The 19005-nt window shown below is 41.9% G+C and overlaps 1 protein-coding gene across 9 annotated transcripts in view; it reads right to left on the bottom strand.

The window, feature by feature from the left end:
• Positions 1-19005, bottom strand: part of KALRN (kalirin RhoGEF kinase) — a 638197-nt gene that overhangs the window by 263777 nt on the left and 355415 nt on the right. For 8 of the 9 annotated variants that reach the window (XM_025374819.1, XM_025374820.1, XM_025374821.1 and 5 more), the window contains exons 18-23: positions 18664-18813; positions 15431-15545; positions 11242-11357; positions 10632-10754; positions 1841-2023; positions 487-605 (exon numbers count right to left, since the gene is read on the bottom strand). In XM_025374819.1, the coding sequence (XP_025230604.1) occupies positions 487-605; positions 1841-2023; positions 10632-10754; positions 11242-11357; positions 15431-15545; positions 18664-18813 (806 nt within the window). The remainder of the gene's footprint in view (positions 1-486; positions 606-1840; positions 2024-10631; positions 10755-11241; positions 11358-15430; positions 15546-18663; positions 18814-19005) is intronic. The other variant, XM_025374828.1, reaches the window with a different exon arrangement.

The raw sequence follows: 19005 nt of genomic DNA, 5'->3' as shown, positions 1-19005 counted from the left end.
CTACTTGGGAGGCTGAGGCAGGAGAATTGCTTGAACTCAGGAGGCGGAGATTGCAGTGAGCTGAGATCATGCCACTGCATTCCAGCCTGGGTGACACTGGGAGACTCTGTCCCAAAAAATAAAAAAAAATTAAAAATGTTAAAAAAAGAAAATCAGAAAGGAGAATAAAATTTGGAGGCGATGAAAAAAATATTTGATTTGTTCCATGTTGAGTTTTGACATTGTGAAGTACAATGTGATGACCTATGAGGAAGGTTTTGTCTAGGAAGTTGCTAATAAATGAAGATAATTGAGGTGAAGGACAGACGGGAGAGACTTCAAAGCCTTCAGAGGGAACTCATATTCTCAATGCAAACGTTACGTCTGTCCATCCCAATCCCTGTAGGTGGCCACGAGGACATATTAAGCTATCCAAAGGGACAAGTGGCGGTGAAAGCCCACCACAGTCACGGCGAGCCAGCTAGCGCGGCGGAAGCCAACACGTACTCTTTCTTCCGGGCTGACTTCCGCTTCTCTTCATTGACTTCGTGGTTGGCGTCCCGCAGCTTGACCTCCCGATCCGAAAGGCTTGCTGGGATAATATCCAGCTCCAGGTCCTTATTATCCTGCACATGGAGGGATCACAAAGGTCACCTTGTGATGCTTTGGGAAAGCAACTCAATCGAGTTGAGGGAGGTGGTAAAAGGGGGAAAAAAGGATATAATGGAGAAGGATAAAAACATGAGGGATCTTACAGACTCATACCCAGAAGCACTGTTCATCATGGGATCATTATTGTGTTTTCAAATAAGAGAGAAATAAAATGTTCAGGTCAAATGTTTAGGGTAAGTATCCACAGTAAGAAAAAACAATAAACACATTTGATAATTATGTGTCTATTTCCCCAAGGCCTTTGGTCCTAATTAAATCTAAACACATTCATAAATTGGTCTACGACTGATTCTTAACCATTTAAAATAGATGTGAAACAAAAACACATAAAGATATAAAACATCTTTCATTTGTCAAAAGAAAATAATCGAACCAAATATATTTATTTAAACAAGCAATTTCCCTTGGAAACAGAAAGTTAAATAACAGAACAATAACTGAACTTTCTCATTGCTCATCCCTACTAATTTTAACCACCATTTGGTATTTATATATGATGGAACTTCCTAGATAAAAACTCACAGATTAAAGCCTGGGGGAGACATTAACTCTCTCAACTTTAGGTGGTTTGGCCACTTCACTCTCCAGGCTGCTCTGCTTCAGATCATGAGCCTATTTGAAGATTTAAGAATTAGACATCCTAGGATTAAATTGCCAGGCTGTATTAAGCTCTTAATTCACAGGTTACTAACCCCTAGTATAAAGAAGAGATTAAAAGTTCATCTTCCCTGGTTCATGGCAAATTGTACCTCTGTTCTGTTGAAATGTCAAATAATCCTTGTACAAATTGCACCCCTTATTCTTGAAAGAGCACTATTATATATACTGGGCACTCTAATCATTTGCCGATTAACATAATTGGGTGGAAGATGGTACTTATGAAGTTAAGATAAAGCTTTTCGTTCTCAAAGTCTATACAGAGAAAAACTGTTCTGTAGCCATAGGCCCCATTACTGTCCAGTTGATTTTGTAATGTATAGAGTACTCATCACAGGGGACTGGAGGTTAAAGGATCAGCAATATCCACCCAGCACTCCCCACTAGAAAAGCCACACGAGGCAGGTGCTCTAGGGGTCAACAGCTCAGAAGAACTGCTCTGGAAACATGCTTTTCTTCCATGGTGATGAGGGCAGTGGTGCTCAGGGAAATGAGAAGGGAGGATGTCCCAAAGGGCAATACCCCTGCCTACCTCTGTGTTGACTCCTAGGGCTTTCTCCAGGGAGTACCGGTACTTCCCCATCCTCAGGGAGAAATCTCTGTAGTGCTTGTCCACCGTGGTCACCCATTTCCTTATCTCCGTGGCATGAATGTGGCCTTTTTCCACAAAGCTATCAGCCAGCTGAATCAGAAGCTTCACCTTCTCCTTTGTTTGCTGCCCCAAAAGATGGCCTTAAGTTACTGGATTACATTTATTCTCCTGTCCCTTCATCCCAAATCCTCTCTTCCTGTTTAAAGCAGCCGTAGATACCTCATAGCTGACTACCTGGGTATGTATCCCAGCTTTGTTACTACTAACTGGGAGATCTTAAGCAAGTTATTGAAGCCCTCTGTGCCTCAGTTTCTTCATTTGCAAAAAGGGAATCATAATATTACAGTCATCCCTCAGTGCTGGGGTGGGGGAAACTGGTTCCAGGGCCCCCCATGGACACCAAAATCCAGATACTCAAGTTCCTCATAAAACATGGTGTAGTTTTTGCTTATAACTTAGCCACATCCTCAGGAACACTTCAAATCATCTCTAAATTACTTACAATACCTAATACAATGTAAATACTAAGTAAATAGTTGCTATTCTGTATGGCTTAGGGAATGATGACAAGAACAAAAAAGTCTATATATGTTCACTGCAGACACAACCATCCATTTGAAAAAAACATTTTCAGTTCACAGCTGGTTGAATCCATGGATGCGATACCTGTAGATATGGAGGGCTGATCCTACTTCAGAGGGTTGGTGTATTAAATGAGTTGATAAACGTAGAATGCTTAGTACAGTGGAACACAGTAAGAACTCAGTAAGCAATAAACATTAGCCATTATTATTATTGATGTAAGAATCTCTTATATTAATATGCTTTACTAATTTACACAGTGTGTTACTGTATCTGAAAGCCATTTGAGTTCAGATGCATCCTTAGGAAGCAGGTGGAGGGAAGTGATGCAGGTCTCTTTGAACCACAGATGAAAAAAATCTGAGGCTTAGAGAGGCTTAGGGCTGGTCCAACTTCATACTAGCAGTAAGCAAACGAGCCTATTTGTCTCTGCCCTTTAGTTCCTAGTTCCCCCCTCTACTGTACCAGCTCTAAACCTCATGTAAGTTGGCACATGCCAGGATCTAAATAAATACAATGAGCAGATTTAAGAGTTAACTCTGTCCCTGTCACCACCAGAATCTTGTCTTTAGTTTCCATTAGACAGCAGGAGAAAGAGGTTAATGAAGCCATCATCTATTACAGGACTAGGTAAAGTGGAACTCAGATGTTTACTGGGTTAATTTCATTTTTAGCAAGAGTTTGTTCAATACCTACTTGGTCCATAGTACTGTGTAAAGAGCTATAGGGCCGGGCTTGGGGGTCAAACGAAAGAAAAAAAAATCTTCATTTCACACAGAGTAGTTAAATAACTCAGAGCATTATGTAATTGAATGTCAAAATGGGAGAATGTAGAGTTAATATTATAGGAATTTTAAAAGGGGAAAATGAAGGTGGACAGGCATGGGTAGCGGAGGTCTCATGGAGAGGCAGCACTTAAGCTGGGTAAGTCATGGGAATGAGAGAGACACCCAACAAGTGGACTGCTGCCCATTTTTTTAATCTTAAGTTTGGATTTTCAAACTCTAAAATTGCTCAGGGAAGGGAAAGAACATTTAAATAGTATTCTAAGAAGGAAAATTATCTTTTGGACTAGAGGAAAGTAGGTCCAAGGTTTAAACCATGCTACAATCTAGGTAACAGGGAAACTGAGGCAGAACTGGAGCAACAGTAGAAAAAACAACAGAGCCCTTCTTTCTTTATTCTACTATCCTCACCCCTCCTGTTCCTTCCAGGCCCATCTACAGCCCCTCCCATGAGAGACCAACCCTCCCAAAAAATGCCGGAGAAAGAGGGTGTCAGAGAGGCGCATTGAGAGTGCTCTGCCTGCTGCACGCATGGCCAGGGACCAAGGACCAGGGATCCAGCTCTCCAGTAGCTCACTCAGCACATGGAGCCTCTCCTATCTCAGGACAGTAGGCTGGTGCTGGTATTGGAAGATAAAGGGCAAGAGCTTTGGTGTGAAGGAGAGGAGGTGGGTGTGAGGATAGCAGAAACATCTCCTCAGCCATGAAAAGGCAGAGCAATAACGGGGGGAATTGGTTAAGACAGAATTAGCAGATTCTATTCAAAATAGAATCTACTCAATTCTATCTAAACTAGAATTACTGAATCCCTCTTTTTAATTATCTTATTCATTTATATATCTCCAGTGTCTAAGCATTCTGAGGACTTTCACCTTATTTCATGTAGGGTATTTTTTATTTTTATTTTTCCTGAAAAGAGTTTTCTTTGGTTTTCTATTTACTTAAAACAGAGACCTTTTTTTTTTTTTAAATGGAAAAGTCTTGGAAATACATATTCTCTGCTCTTGGTAAAGTGACTACACCTACGAGAAAGGGTTTTACAGCCAGCTGGTGGCAGTAGCCATACTAGGGCAGCTCTATCAGAGAAAATTATATCCTAAAGCATCCAAACTGTGATTCAGAGTCAGCAAAGCAAATGGTTTGTGACCAAGAGTATTCTAGGTATGTGTGGGGACTAGAGGAGCAAAGAGACAGTAAAATGACTTTAGATGCATCCTTAGGAAGTAGGTGGAGGGAAGTGTAGACACGCCCTTCCCCATGTGGCTCCACCTACCTTCGCAGCAGCCCTGTTTCCACTGCTCTCCATTCCCTACACTGCAGCCATGTTGAATGTCGCATGCCCTTCCTGCTGGGACAAGTGATTCTTACTCACCCCCACTCTCGATGCAATGCCCTTTTTCCTCTCCTGTCCTCCCCAAAAAACAAGTGGGCAATGCCCTTCCCAGTGTTCCCACAGTATCACATACATGCTTGTATTTTAGCATATATCACATGTAATTAGCATATATGTCTCCTTCATTAGACCATGAACCCTAAAAGGTAAGTATTACATCTCTTTCATTTGTATATCTCCAGTGTCTAGAAAATAGTAGGCATACCATCAATGTTGACTGAATGAATGAATGAGCAAATCTTGTGTTTGGAGGTGAGTAAAGCTAGACCAACAGGAGTTGAAGATTTTTATTGGGAGGAAGTAGATGATAAATTTGGCCCATGAATTGGATAAGTGCACTAAGATACCAACCATGGCCACAGTCCCCACTGGGAGTATTCTGAAATGGTTTCTTATACATTGGTGATTGTGGTGGCACCACATGACCTGCTAAATGCCTGGTCACAGCTTTTGAGATCAGAGGTAAAAACTTTTCTTATGAGGGCAGCCAATCAAGAGTCAGCCAGTGACTTCTGAGGTGTCCTGGCCTAAAAGCTGTGTCTAAATAGGGGACTGGAAATATGCCGTGTCAATTGAGGTTGTTTCCCTGAGGATTTAAACTGCACAGACAGGGATCTGGATGATTGGCTGCAGAGTAGAAGTGAAATCACAGAAAGCAGAGAGGAAGAAGAAAAAGGCGAAGCTGTGGTACAGAAATGGTAGAACATTACACAGATTCTGGTCCTCTGCTCTCAGACGATGACCAGATGATGTGGCTGCTTGAGACACCCTTGGTCTCGGGTAACATTCCAGTTTTCATCTCCAGAGGTGACACTGCGCCACATTTCTTGTTCTTCCCATGGGGCTGAGTCACTGAGCTTTTTCTGGATTTCTGGGAGGTTCAGACACATCGCTTCTATCTTCGTTATTTCCACACACAGCCATACAGTATCTTTCTCGTTCAACCTATGCCCATTTGAAACTCAAATCTTTCCTCCAAAGACAGTAACTTATATAAACTAATAAAATGGGGGTCAGACTCAGCAGTTCTTGAATGAAAGGTTCGGAAGTATGGACATGATCTTGTGGCTAAAAGGGAAACTTTGGGTACCATAATTCATCTGGGCCTGGAAATCTAGACCTGAGAGCTCACTTGGGCTTCATGTGTCACCTAATTTATGTTTTGCCTTTCCACTTTGAATTCTAGTTACCTGCTGGAAAAGACAGGGGTTCAAAAGAGGGGTTCAGTAATTCTATTTTTTTCTCTCTCTCCCTCCCCACTCTCTCTTTTCCTCCTTTCCTTTCTTTTTTTCTTTGGTTATCGTCTTCCTCTAATCAGTGAGCCTCACTCTGAATAAATTTTTTTAAAGCCCTTTTGACTTCAGCACATTTTACAAGACTTTAAGATTTTGCCTTCTTGATAGTAATCTTATAATCTTCCATATTTGCCTTTCATTATTGATATTCCTTATAATTAGATAATAATAAGGAATATTGATATTCCTTATCAATTTTTTTGTAGACACAAATTTACTGAGGTCCTTGTGCAGGTGAATAGTTTTCTTGAAATACATCTTCGGATTCATTCAGCAGAGGGTTGTTAGTATACATAAAAGAACCAAAATTTTCAAAACTTTCCATCACATGTGAACTATATTCCACTTGAGAGTCTCAGAAAGACCAGGCACAATGGTTCACGTCTGTAATCCCAGCACTTTGGGAGGCAAAGGCAGGTGAATCACCTGAGGTCAGGAGTTCAAGACCAGCCTGGCCAACATGGTGAAACCCTGTCTCTACTGAAAATACAAAAGTTAGCCAGACCTGGTGGCAAGCACCTGTAATCTCAGCTACTTGGGATGCTGAGGCAGGAGAATCACTTGAACCCAGGAGGTGGAGGTTGCAGTGAGCTGAGATCACATCACTGTACTCCAGCCTGGGTGACTAAAGTGAAACTCCATCTAAAAAAAAAAAGAGTCTCAGAAATAGAAGCATGCCTATCTTTTATCTGAACTGTTTAGACTCTACCTCTCTCAGTCTAAAGTACCATCTGACAACCCCAGTGTTCTCTTTCTTTGCTATCTGAATCTCAGGAAAACATAATTTAGTTCAGCTAAGGCTCCAGTTGCTTTCATTACTGCTTAATTTTCTTTTGTCAAGATGAATTAAGTCCAGTTTATCTCATGGATTCCTTCATTTTCAGAGATGAAATTATCAGCTTAAAAAAGTATTTTCTTAACATTATTAGCCATTGGCAAATGCAAATCAAAACCCACAATGAATACCACTCCACACCCTCTAGGATGGCTATATAAAAAGACACAATAACAAGTGTTGATGAGGATGCGGAGAAATCAGAACCCTCACAAATTGCTGGTGAGAGTATAAAATGGTATAGCTACTTTGAAAAACAGTTTAGCAGTTCCTCAAAAAGTTAAACATAGTAGAACTCCATATAACCCAGCCATTCCACTCCCAGGTATGCACATAAGGGAACTGAAACATATGTTCACACCAAAACTTGAATATAAAGGTTTCTAGCAGCATTATTCATAACAGCCAAAAGCTGGAAACAACCCAAATGTCCATCAACTGATGAATAGTAAACAAAAAGTGGTATATCAATGAAATGGCATGCTATTTAGCAATAAATAGGAAAAAAGGATTGATACATACTAATAGCATGGATGAATCCTGAAAGCATTAGGGTAGGGGAAGTAAGCCAGTCACAGAAGATCTCATATTATACGATTCCATTTATATGAAATGCCCAAACAGGCAAACCCATAGAGACTGAAAGCAGATGAGTAGTTGCCACGGGTTAAGGAGAGTAAGGAATGCAGAGTGACTGCTAATGGGCATAGGGTTTCTTTCTAGGGTAATGAAAACGTTCTGGAACTAAACAGTGGCAATGTTTGCACAACCTTGTGAATACAGTAAAAACCATGGAATTTGTAAAAAATGAAAAACAAAATCATCTTTAAAAAGTTTTGCTTTTAGAAGAAATGGAGTTCTTCCAAATGTCATGACTAAGCTTTCCAATCACTGTGTGCCCTGACTCCTTATACATTTTGAAACCCATAATGGAAAAATACCATTTCTATTCTTTTAGTGGACTGTCTATAGGCATAACACACCATGAGAATTATGTTTTCCTTTTTTCCTCATTCAAACTCTTTTTATTTCATTTTTATTCTTACATTTGTGAGCTTTTACATAGAAAGTATCTTTCTATATCCAATGTTTCTTCTACTTGGTCTGCTCCTTTGGACCAGAATATTATTAAATCTAATGTACTCCGCTGCCCTATTCAACCATAAGGGCCACCGTATGTATTCTCTTGTGGCTAAAGGTCAATTTGGTTTCCATTTCAAATTCATTTTATTGGTTATAAAGATTATAATCAAAGACAGCTGATTAGAAGAGGTTTACCTCTGGAAAGTGGGACTAGGGTGGGGCAGGAGGCTGCTGTCTCTAATCAGAAGCTCCTCAGCTGGGTTTGTTATCCTGTAGATATTCTAATATGAATAACCCTGAGATTTGGAACATGATAGTTACATCGGGAGGGACAGAGAACAAAGACAGCCAAAGTAGAAGATTCATATTAAATATAAACAAGAAGGGCTGAATCTACTCAAACTTCCTTTTTTCCTTATGTTCCTGAATGGTTGTAGCCCCCTTTGAATGTGTAAAATGTAGTCAGGTAACCTACGGAACTCAGGATGAATAGTGTGGTTCTCGTCTCTAAGTATCCTGTTGGCTTATATAGGAGATAACATTGCATAGATTACTGGATAGATTACATAGATTACCATCTCTCCAGATGGTCTGTGCCAGGTGAAGGGCTTGTTTGTTTGTTTGAGATGGAGTCCAAAACACTGCACTCCAACTCTGTCGCCCAGGCTGGAGTGCAGTGGCCTGATCTCGACTAACTACAAGATCTGCCTCCAGGGTTCACGCCATTCTCCTGCCTCAGCCTCCTGAGTAGTTGGGACTACAGGCGCCCGTCACCACACCCAGCTAATTTTTTGTATTTTTAGTAGAGATGGGGTTTCCGTGTTAGCCAGGATGGTCTTGATCTCCTGACCTCATGATCCACCCGCCTTGGCCTCCCAAAGTGCTGGGATTACAGGCGTGAGCCACCGTGCCCGGCCCAGGTGAAGGGTTATACAGACAAGGGCTGTAGTGCAGGGATGAACTGGATCATATCCTGGTATGTGGGAAGGATCATAGAGGAGGAGGCTCTAGAGTGGAAAGGGTGGGGGGGGGGTCCTCTTAAAAAGCAAAAACTAGAGGGAAGGGAAGTGTATTCCAGGCAGAGAAATGTATGAAAAAGGCACATAGACAAAAAAGTATAAGATGTATCTCTCAGAGGGTAAGAGAATACATCCATTCCGCTGAAGCATAAACTCTGCATAAAATAATAATTGAAGATAAAGCCGGGGAGGTAGGGTGGCACAGCTGTAGAGTTGTGGAGCATTATCCTAAAGGCATTGGAAAATCATAAAGTTCTTGATCTGGGTGGTTATGTGACCAAAGTAGCATTTTAAAGATAAACAGCAATGAAGGGCAGGGTGGATTGGAAGGAAGGAAGGAAAGGCCAAAGGCATGCAATCCCTTTAGGAAGCTACTACAGCTTAGGGTAGTAGCTATGTGAATGAAAAAGAGGAGAAATATGTGAAGACGGTTACAAAGGTAGGATGAATAAGATTGACCGAATAATTCTTCACATTTCCACTTTGATTATGGAAAGATTTTGATCCTATGAAGTTCTGGGTATCTGCTGTGATCCACCCTATGCAGATAGGAACACCAATGGATCTCATACTATTCATCCTGTTAATGGCTCATTATCGACCCTATTTGGAGAACGGTGGATAGAGCCAAACTTGTTAATTCACAAGCCATTTTAATTTGGATTTGAACAGGGGTCTGTGCATCTGCCACCTTCTTTGTGCTGTTTGCTTTTGCTGGTACTGAAATGAGTCTCTTATCTGTGCTCACAGCTTTTCGCATTAGGCAAAAAGGCCCAAAGCTCACAAGGATGCAGGGAGATGCTCCCCAAAGTTGAGAGATCATAGGAAAAGATTCATAGAGTGGATAACCACTTCTGAAATATCAGCTCAGGAATGAGGCTAAGGGCCTAATTTTGTCACACCAAACCAGAGGAACATCCCTTATAGTGTCAGAGGGATCTCTGGATAGGATGTTTCCCACCTTGACCCCAACAAGAGCATCTCTCAACCTGGGAAGAGCGTCTGCTATGTGTGGAAGTGATGCCAAAAATGGCTCCTATGTGGCAAGGAGCCCCGTGTGAGAGATGAGGACACTACAAAGAGGAACTTGAGACAGATCAGATTTTCATTCAAACCCAAGTATCCTCAGATCAAATCCTGGCTGTGAAAACAGATGAAAATCAGGTTTCCTTCTATTATGGCATTCCCCACAATCTTGGTATGAATTGGTATGTACATCCTTGCACATTTTGCTCCCCAGAGACCCAGCCTAGCTCATGAGCAGGTTTGAGGCCAGATGGAAATAGCTCAGAAAAGGAGAAATTCACCTGTTTTGTGTAACCATATAGTCACTGGCCCTTCTAATAAGGTGAACTTCCCAAGCCACTCAAATTGCAAGAATATGTGGATATGTGCAGTGTTCACATGCACAGGCAACATTTTTACATGAATACACCCTTTTCCCTGATTTGGTCTGAAAGAATATAGCAGATTCCAGAACCTGGAGCATGAAGATGAGTATCTGGAAGCACAGTATATAGCAGTTGACTTCCTGCATACAGCTGCTCTACCCAGCAGCTGCAATTCTTTGGGTATTCAGGTTTCTAGAGACAATCCTTTAGGACATTTACATACTTTCCCCCTTGCCACTGCAGCCAGGTATTTTTGCTTACAGAAGCTGTCTTTGCTTCCATAATGTGAAATTGGCCAGAATGGAGAGTTCTGGGTGGATTTGGGGAAGGGTCTGAGATGTTTCCTACCTTGGCAGGCACCCTGAATTCCCCATATTCTTTCAGCAGTTCCTGAGTCTCCTCTGTGGTCTCTCCAGTGGAGGTATGTGTTGAGAGGTAAAATTCACCTGTTTCTTGGATCCAGTCAAGCGCCTATGGGAGGAAACAACCCATCCAGTCCCCCAAAAGGCAGCTGTCAGTAGAAGACATGCCATATTACAATGAAGGTTATTGTTGGGACAACTTAATGGACCCAGGAAACACTGACACAATTTGATTGGTATGTAGCTCTTGAGTTGTTTTTTATGAGTGAGCCCTCCCCTGATTTGGAACACTTACCAGCAAAGAGAGGGTCTCCCCCAGTAGACCGGGGACTCTTCTAGGCCAGGCCCAATATCATCCATGAATTAGGGGCATAGTGGGTGACCTAGCATTTCCTCATATCTCCTGTTACCAAACTCAAAACAGAGAGCTTGGTAAATGCTGAATTGCTGACAAGTGACACCCTGCTTTCTTTCCTCTTTATTCCCCACTCCCATCCCCAATTTGCTGCTGTGGCCCTCTTCTGGACTAACCCTTGGTATTGGGCCTCTGTATGCTCCCCAGAACTGAGATAGAGCCAGGGAAAGCTTTGGACAACCTGCTTAGCGCTGCGCTCGAACACCACATATTGCTGGCACTGGTCTAACCGCCGCTTCTTCAAGGTCCAGAAATGCAGCACGCGATTCTCCCTCTGCAGGAGCTCACTCAGGATGGCTGTGGGCAGAGGAGATACATATGATGGGCACAATCCAACCAACCCCTTCAGCCCCATGGCAGGTGCCAGGTGACCATGACTGTAATTTCAAGCATCCCCGCGAGACTAATCCAGCATCAGAAGAAAGGGAGCAAAAGCTGGATACAGAAAGGATTTCCTAGAAAGGAGCAAGGTCGAGGAGTCTAGGGGGAGAGCCCATTGATGAGAGTTCCATCAACTAAGGTGGCAAGAATATAACACCAGTGACTTACAAATGACCCCGATTCTCTTTATAGCAAAATTAGTCCTTGGTTCTAAGAAATCTTAGGAAGCAACTAATTCAATTGGCCCCAAGAGTCCAATGAGCATGGGTGGACCTTGACAGGAATCTCAGTCATTCTTAAGGACTCATTAGAAGAGAGGCAGGAGATTTATAGTGCAATGAGGGCTGGTGTCACTGGCTTGACAACCCACATCATGAACCATGTTCTTGGACCTGCACAAGAGGTTGTGCACACAGCACTTTAACGGCATAGCCTCGATTTAAACACTTCTAAATAGTGGGCACAGGGACGCTGTGTTGGAATTATGTCTTCATGTTGTCTCTGGGCCCATGTTGTTTTGGATGTGATCATAGGAAAAGCTAAAAGTGATGTTAAATGAGAGTGTCTACACAAGGCATATAGCACAGCAAGTGGGCCATGGTTAGGTATTCAGTCCATGCTATTTCCCTAAGTTTTCTGTTGTTTCAGGAGTAGCTGGGTACGTGGATAGATGTCTTAAGTGTTTTAAATAGTATGTTATGCTGGAAGCAATAAAATTTATTTTATGTCTTCCTCCTGCTTCCTGTTGCCATATTAGATATTAACAAAATATATAATAATAACCATGTGAATAATATTTATCACATACTCAGTATGTGGAAGACACTCATTTTCATAATACCCCACAATGCATGCACCATTATTATCTCCATTATACAGATGAGAAAACTGAGGTTTAGAGAAAGCTTTTGAGAAAGCGTAGGGAGGGTAACTAGCTCAGGGTTGTTCAGATAGGAAAGGGCAGAGTTCAGATTCAGGCCAGATCTGACTTCAGAGCCTGAGTTGTTAGTCACCTTGGTCTCTCACATTACTGGGACTATAAAGTACAAGTTTCTGTGCTTTTTGAAGATGGCACAGCCTGAAGTATAGTGCTTGCACTGAGAAGTTTTTGTTGATTTTATGTACTTTTCATACCCCTTCATTCTCACCTCCCCAGCCAAGTATAGCTTTCTGAGGATAGGATGTGTTTTTCATCTTTTAGGCTAAGTGCTTTTTTTTTTTTTTTTTTGAGACAGGGTCTGGCTCTGTCACCCAAGATGGAGTGCAGTCATAGCTCACTGCAGCGTCAACCTCCCAGGCTCAAGTGATCCTCCCACCTCAGCCACCTGAGTAGCTGAGACTATAGGCACATGCCACCACATCCAGCCAATTTGTAAACTTTTTTTTTTGGTAGAGACCAGGGTCTCACTATGTTGCCCAGGCTGGTCTCAAACTCCTGAGCTCAAGTGATCCTCCTGCCTCTGTCTCGGTCTCCCAAAGTGCTAGGATTACAGGTGTGAGCCAGTGTGCCCAACCTTTTATGGGTCCAATTATTCACCCTTCCCTGTATCTAAGCCTTTATCATGTAACTTTCATTCCTTCCCAAAGAGGCAAGTACAGTTTCTCACTCCCCAACTGATGTTGGCCACATAGCTTGGCCACATAACTTGCTCTGGCAAATGAGTTGTTAACAGATAAAACAGAAGCAGGGCCTTGAAACGTACTTGTAGACTTGACTTTGCTCCTTGTACCTCTGCTATCACCACTATAGGAACTTCTCCTGGGTAACTGCTGCCCCTTCAACCCAGGTCCCAGAATGAATACACGTGGAGCAAACAAGACCTTACCTGGAGTGAAGGAGCCAAGCTAGCCAGACTTGCAGTCTGAAGCACAACCACACTGCTGAGCCCAGCTGAGATGCTGCTCCCCAGCCAATGCACAGCCACTTGAACAACATATGCTTACAGTGGATATCATTGAATTTTTTGTTTGTTATGCAGCCATATAACAACCAGCAGCATAAAAAAGCCAAAACTATGTGGCACTGGTGTTGAGTCTAGGTAGTAAGTGAAAAGGAAACTGATATATAAGGGATTGTAGGTCCCTCAGGTGGAAGCTTCAATTGGGGAAGGAAGAAGTAGAAACCCATTTCTTTTAGTCTTTATGTTCCCTAGCCAGAGTTTTGCTCACTGAAGCTCCCTCTACGGTGTGGCTAAGAGAATCAACCCAGATCAGGCAGAAATCATAAAGTGTTTCAGGATTATTTTCCCCCCTCTTCTTGAAAGCTTTCACATGGGCAACAACCTGGTCTTGCCTCCAAGAAGATGTAGGCATTTCTCACTGTCTCTGGGTGCCTGTTACTCTTCAGCACGCAGAGATGTAGGTGGGATATGTGGTCTCTCAGTAGGCAGCTGGCCTCACCCAATCTCCCATCTACATTTGGAAGCCAGAACAGATGCTTTCAAATGTGCCAGAAGAAGTGACATAATACCAGCTCCCCACAGGTCCCCTGACCACAAATAGATTAGCACATTTGGAAGAGAAACTCTGCTCCCTCCTCTCTGTAGGGAACTTTGATTCCTAGATTTAATTCTGTCCAGTGGCCTCTGTTCTCTCCAACTCTTGAGCAATCTGAGCAAAGAGGGAAGCCTTTCTTAAGCAGACCACGCATCCTACCCTGCCCATGGTGTCTCCAAGCCCATATCCCTCCTCACTCCAAGTCAGCTTGGGTTCCCTCCCTAGCCTCGGGCTCCAGAGTTATATTTCTGTGCCTTGGCAAGATGACATTTGTTAAACTCTTCACTCACTCAAAGGCTAATTTCTGCATGGTCAGAATAATTCCACAGATAATGATTTAAGTTTCACATGGTCAGATAATAGGTAATTTTAAAAAGTTATGTATTTATTATCATAGACTTTCTAGAATTCAGAGAGATATTAAAGATGATGTAGAATAGCACTTACCTAAATTTTATGAACACATAAATCACCTGGTTGGTAGAATTGGGCAGTTCTTGCCAACATGCAGGTTCTTTGTGCTTTTTTTCTCTTTTTTTTTTCTTTTTTATTTGAGACAGCGTGTCACTCTAATTGCCCAGGCTGGAGTACAACGGTGCAAATGTGGTTCACTGCAGCCTCCAGCTCCTGGGCTCAAACGATCCTTTCATCTCAGCCTCCTGAGTAACTACAGCTATAGGCATGCCACCATACCAGGCAAATTTTTTAACTTTTTGTAGAGACGGGGTCTCACTATGTTGCCCAGGATGGTCTTGAACTCCTGGCCTCAAGCAATCCTCCCATCTCAACCTCCCAAAGTGCCAAAATGCAGTTTCTGACTCAGTCGGTTTGGGTGTGGCCTGAGATTCTATATTTCTTACACTCTCCCCCAGGGATGTCAATGTGGCTGGTCTGGGAACTACAATTTGAGTAGCAAGAGTCTAGATGCTCCCCTCATTTTAAATAAGAAACTAAAGCTTTAAAAGGCTTAATCAATCAGTGACAAATCCAGGATCAGCATTTGGTCTTAGGATTCTCAGTCCACATTCTGTTCCTAGGCTGTAAGACGCCCTAGTCTTGTTCTGTTCAATATATTAACTAGGAGCCACATACAGTAATCTACATTTAAATTACTTAATATTAAGCAAAAGTTAAAATTTAGTTCCTCAGTTGCACTAGGCACATTTCAAGCGCTCAATAGCTGCTGTATTGCACAGCGTAGATACAGGCAATTTCCATTATTTCAGAAAATTCCACTAGGCAGTGCTGTCCAGACTCTAAGATAAATGAAAATACTTGGGGAAATTTTATCCTTGTTTTTGCCTTCCAGATCTTGAAGCATGTTTAAAAATTAACCATGAATCATTACTGCCCACACCATCCCACATCATACATTTTCATTTCCAAGGAGAAGCAGCAGGAAATTTGAGACTGTGTGAAAACTGGGTACATGGTATATTTCAGGGAGGGGCATTCGCTGAAGTGACCGGTGGCTGTGCAAGTCTCTCACTGACCTTTCACTTGTTGCTCGGGTCCCCGAGTGTGGCTGGCGACACTGGGCATGCTGACGTTGTTCCTGTGGATGTACTTGAGAAACACCTCAGCATTCCGCCGAGCTAGGGTGCATGCCTGAGAAAGACAAAGTCGTGAGGCCCCTGTCCCAGCAGGTGTATGGAATCCAAGACAATGGAGAAGGCATACACACCTTCCTTCTATATTTTCTTTTTTTTTTTTTTTTGAGACAGAGTCTCACTCTGTTGCCTAGGCTGCAGTGCAGTAGCGTGAGCATAGCTCACTGCAGCCTCCACCTCCAGGCTCAAGCGGTCCTTCCATCTCAGCCTCCTGAGTAACTGGGACTACAGGGGCCCACCACCACACCTAGCTAATTTTGTGCATTTTTTGTAAAGACGAGGTCTCACTATGTTGCCCAGGCTGGTCTCAAACTACTGGGCTCAAGCAATCTGCCCACCTTGGCCTCCCAAAGTGCTGGGATTACAGGCATGAGCCATGGCACCTGGCTCCTCCTTGTACTTTTTAGGAAGCTCAAGAACTCTGAAGGAATCTAGAAGAAGCAGAGCCCTGGAAGTTATCACTGGTTCATGGATACTCCAATTCCAATTTATGGAGATCACCCTTCTGAGCTTTTCTTTTGTCAAGTGAAGAATTACTCCTTTCTGTCTCTGTCCATTCCATCTCAGATAAAAATCAGAAATCAGCCACCCTTTGTCTCCTTCTATGTTGACCAGGCATTACTAATATTCACTCTCGGCCTACTTTTCCTCAGCCACCAGAATGCCTCTTACATGACCACTGGTGTAAGCTCAGGAAACATAAACCCACTTGAAAATCAGTGTGACTTAGACTTGAGCAAGTAAATTTGGTAAACACATCTATTAACCCTACATTCCAAATCTAAATGGAAATTACCGACATTTTTCAGACTTATTTGCCCATCAAGTCCCCCTCATCTAAATATCACGAATAAGCATTCTATTGTTGAAGAATGCCAGTCTACATAAAGGACTAACAGCTGTTATATTACCTACTCCCCTTATGACTCATATTAGCTGTGGGTGGCACACAGAGGGCTGGTCACGTTCTCCTTGGTGTGCTGATGGACAAGACTGGAGCCCGGAAAGGGCAGGAGCCAGGAAGCTACTCAGATCTAGAATCTAGGACGACTGACAGTATTTCCTGTTCCTCTTAAGCCTAGTATTTTCCGGATTTCTCTATAAAACCCCCAAAAAAGCAGGTTTTTTTCTGGTTGTAAAGTAATAAATACTAGCATACTAATTTTTAATCCATAGTTTTCAGAATTAAATGATCTCTAGTAAAACTGTGAAATTTTATTTCATTTTTCTTTGAAATTTTATTTTATTTTTTTCTTCTACACACCCTGAAATGTAAAATTTCAGAATCTTATACTTTCCTTCTGATCCTACAATATAATTAAAAATTATTATATAATTAATAGAAACAATTATAAAATTTTATAATTTTCTGGTTATATAAAAAAATTAGCAACAAAGGTATCTGGGATATCTGGTACACAAACACCTGCTGGTGAGTCCATGAACACAGAGGCTCCTGAATGAAAAAGCTTGATGGTGGTCTCAGCTTAAGGAGTTTCAAATGGATCAACTAATGAATACAAATAAAGAGCTCAATATTCTATCTACTGGGCATATAATTCCCACAGTGATAGGGAGCTTCTCACTGTGGTTTTAGGGACATATGGAAAACATCAGACCAGAGGGTTTTCTATTTCTTTCTTCAATAGAAATATTTTCTTTTAATTTTATGAAGAAATATCTTCATACTTCTGTTTGAGATTTTTATATGCTCTACTTAAATTGTTCCATTTTAAACTTTGCTTTGCAATAGGGAAAACTTTAAAAAATCACCATAAGCTCTGCACAGAAGAATTTCTATCTAGTCTTATTAGTAAGAGCTGATTACTAAAGGTTCTGACCCATATAGGTGCAGATACAAGATAGATAGGAGGAGGGAAGGGAGAAGCCAGCTTAAAAAAAATAAAAATTAAGCTCAAGGTGGTCAAGTAGAGAAAATCCCTAATAAAAGAAAGGCAGGTAATTACAGAATTGAATAAAATCAATGGTAACATGTCAAGGTATAAAAATTCTCTCTTCTATTCCCAGAAACCTGAGAGGAAGCAGAACATGAAAGCAAGAAATCTGAGAGCAAACGGAGCCTTTAGATGAGCTTGAACACAGAAGAGAGGAGATCAGAGGAGATCAAAGACTGGGGAAGGAGGCTCACAAGGACTTCCCACACCAGCTGACAGTCTGTGCAGAGCTGGCCTGTGCTTCCTCCCTCGGAAGGCAGGGCTCTAGCAGAATACTTGGAATAAGGCATTTCTCTCTTAATACAGAAGAATGAACAGTGTCGTGTGTTAGTAATTGGTAATTGTTAGATTGATAAATAAATAGGGCATCCAAATTCATTTCTTTAATTCTTACCCTAATTTTTGCATCTTCCATTTATAAAATATTTCAATCATGTTTTATATCTAAGCTTATATCTTTTTGATATTACTATCAAAAATAATTTAATTAGCCAAACATAACTGAATGAAAGCATGTCTTTTTCTCAGTTAACAACATCCATGGGATATTGGGATATCTGAAGATTGCAGTAGTAGTAACAGTGCATCCCGATAGCCTAACTATACAAAAAGTGCCAAGAGAGAAATAAATGTTGGAAATGTAACCTTTCACCTTCGAAATTAGCCAGTCAACATCTTCATTACACTCCCTTACACCTTTAGGGAAGAGGTTAGAAAAAAAGAGGGGATAGGAAGCATGTTTGAAGCTGTGCGTGTGTCTGTGGGTGTGTGTGCGCGTGTGTGCGTGTGTGTGTTTGTGAGAGAGAGAGAGAGACAGGAGGAGGAGGAGAACAAAGAAAGAGAGAAAGAAAGAAAGAAGGAAAGGAAAGGAAAGGAAAGGAAAGGAAAGGAAAGGAAAGGAAAGGAAAGGAAAGGAAAGGAGAAAGAAAGAAAAGAAAGGGAAAGAAAGAAAGAGAGAAAGAGAGAGGGAGGGAGGGAGGGAGGGAGGAAGGAAGGGAAGGAAGGGAAGGAAGGGAAGGAAGGCAAGGAAGGCAAGAAAAGAAAGGAAGGAAAGAAAAGAAAGAAGGAAAGAAAGAAAGGAGAAAAAGAGAAAGAGAAAGAGGATAAAAGAACAAGGCCAAGGCCAGGAGTCTGAGCCCTTGCATGACAATGTGCTCTGACCTTAAGAAAGGCCTCCTTTTGTTCCAAATGTTTGCTGATGAGTGGAATGACATGGTCGATCTCTGCCGCTGGCCCCAGCTTATCTCGTCCACCACACCAGTCCTCATCTCTCCGGTATTCTTGCTCTAAGCTCTCCAGGACACTACATACCTAGTGAACCATGGAAGAAAAGACTCAGTAAATTAATTATTCCGGAAGTATTCTCTGAGGACCTTCAGCCTATAGAAGCCTACACATATGACATTTTTCATTAGAAGTTTAATGCCTCTGAGACATCTAAGAGAAATCCAGGAGGCAGTGACAGTCTTGTGTCTGAAACCTGAGAGACATTATGACTGGAGA

The sequence above is a fragment of the Theropithecus gelada genome, chromosome 2, assembly GCF_003255815.1.
Source record: "Theropithecus gelada isolate Dixy chromosome 2, Tgel_1.0, whole genome shotgun sequence".
Lineage (NCBI taxonomy): Eukaryota > Metazoa > Chordata > Mammalia > Primates > Cercopithecidae > Theropithecus > Theropithecus gelada.
Note: the sequence above shows the minus strand (reverse complement) of the source record. Positions and strands in the feature narration are given on the sequence as shown.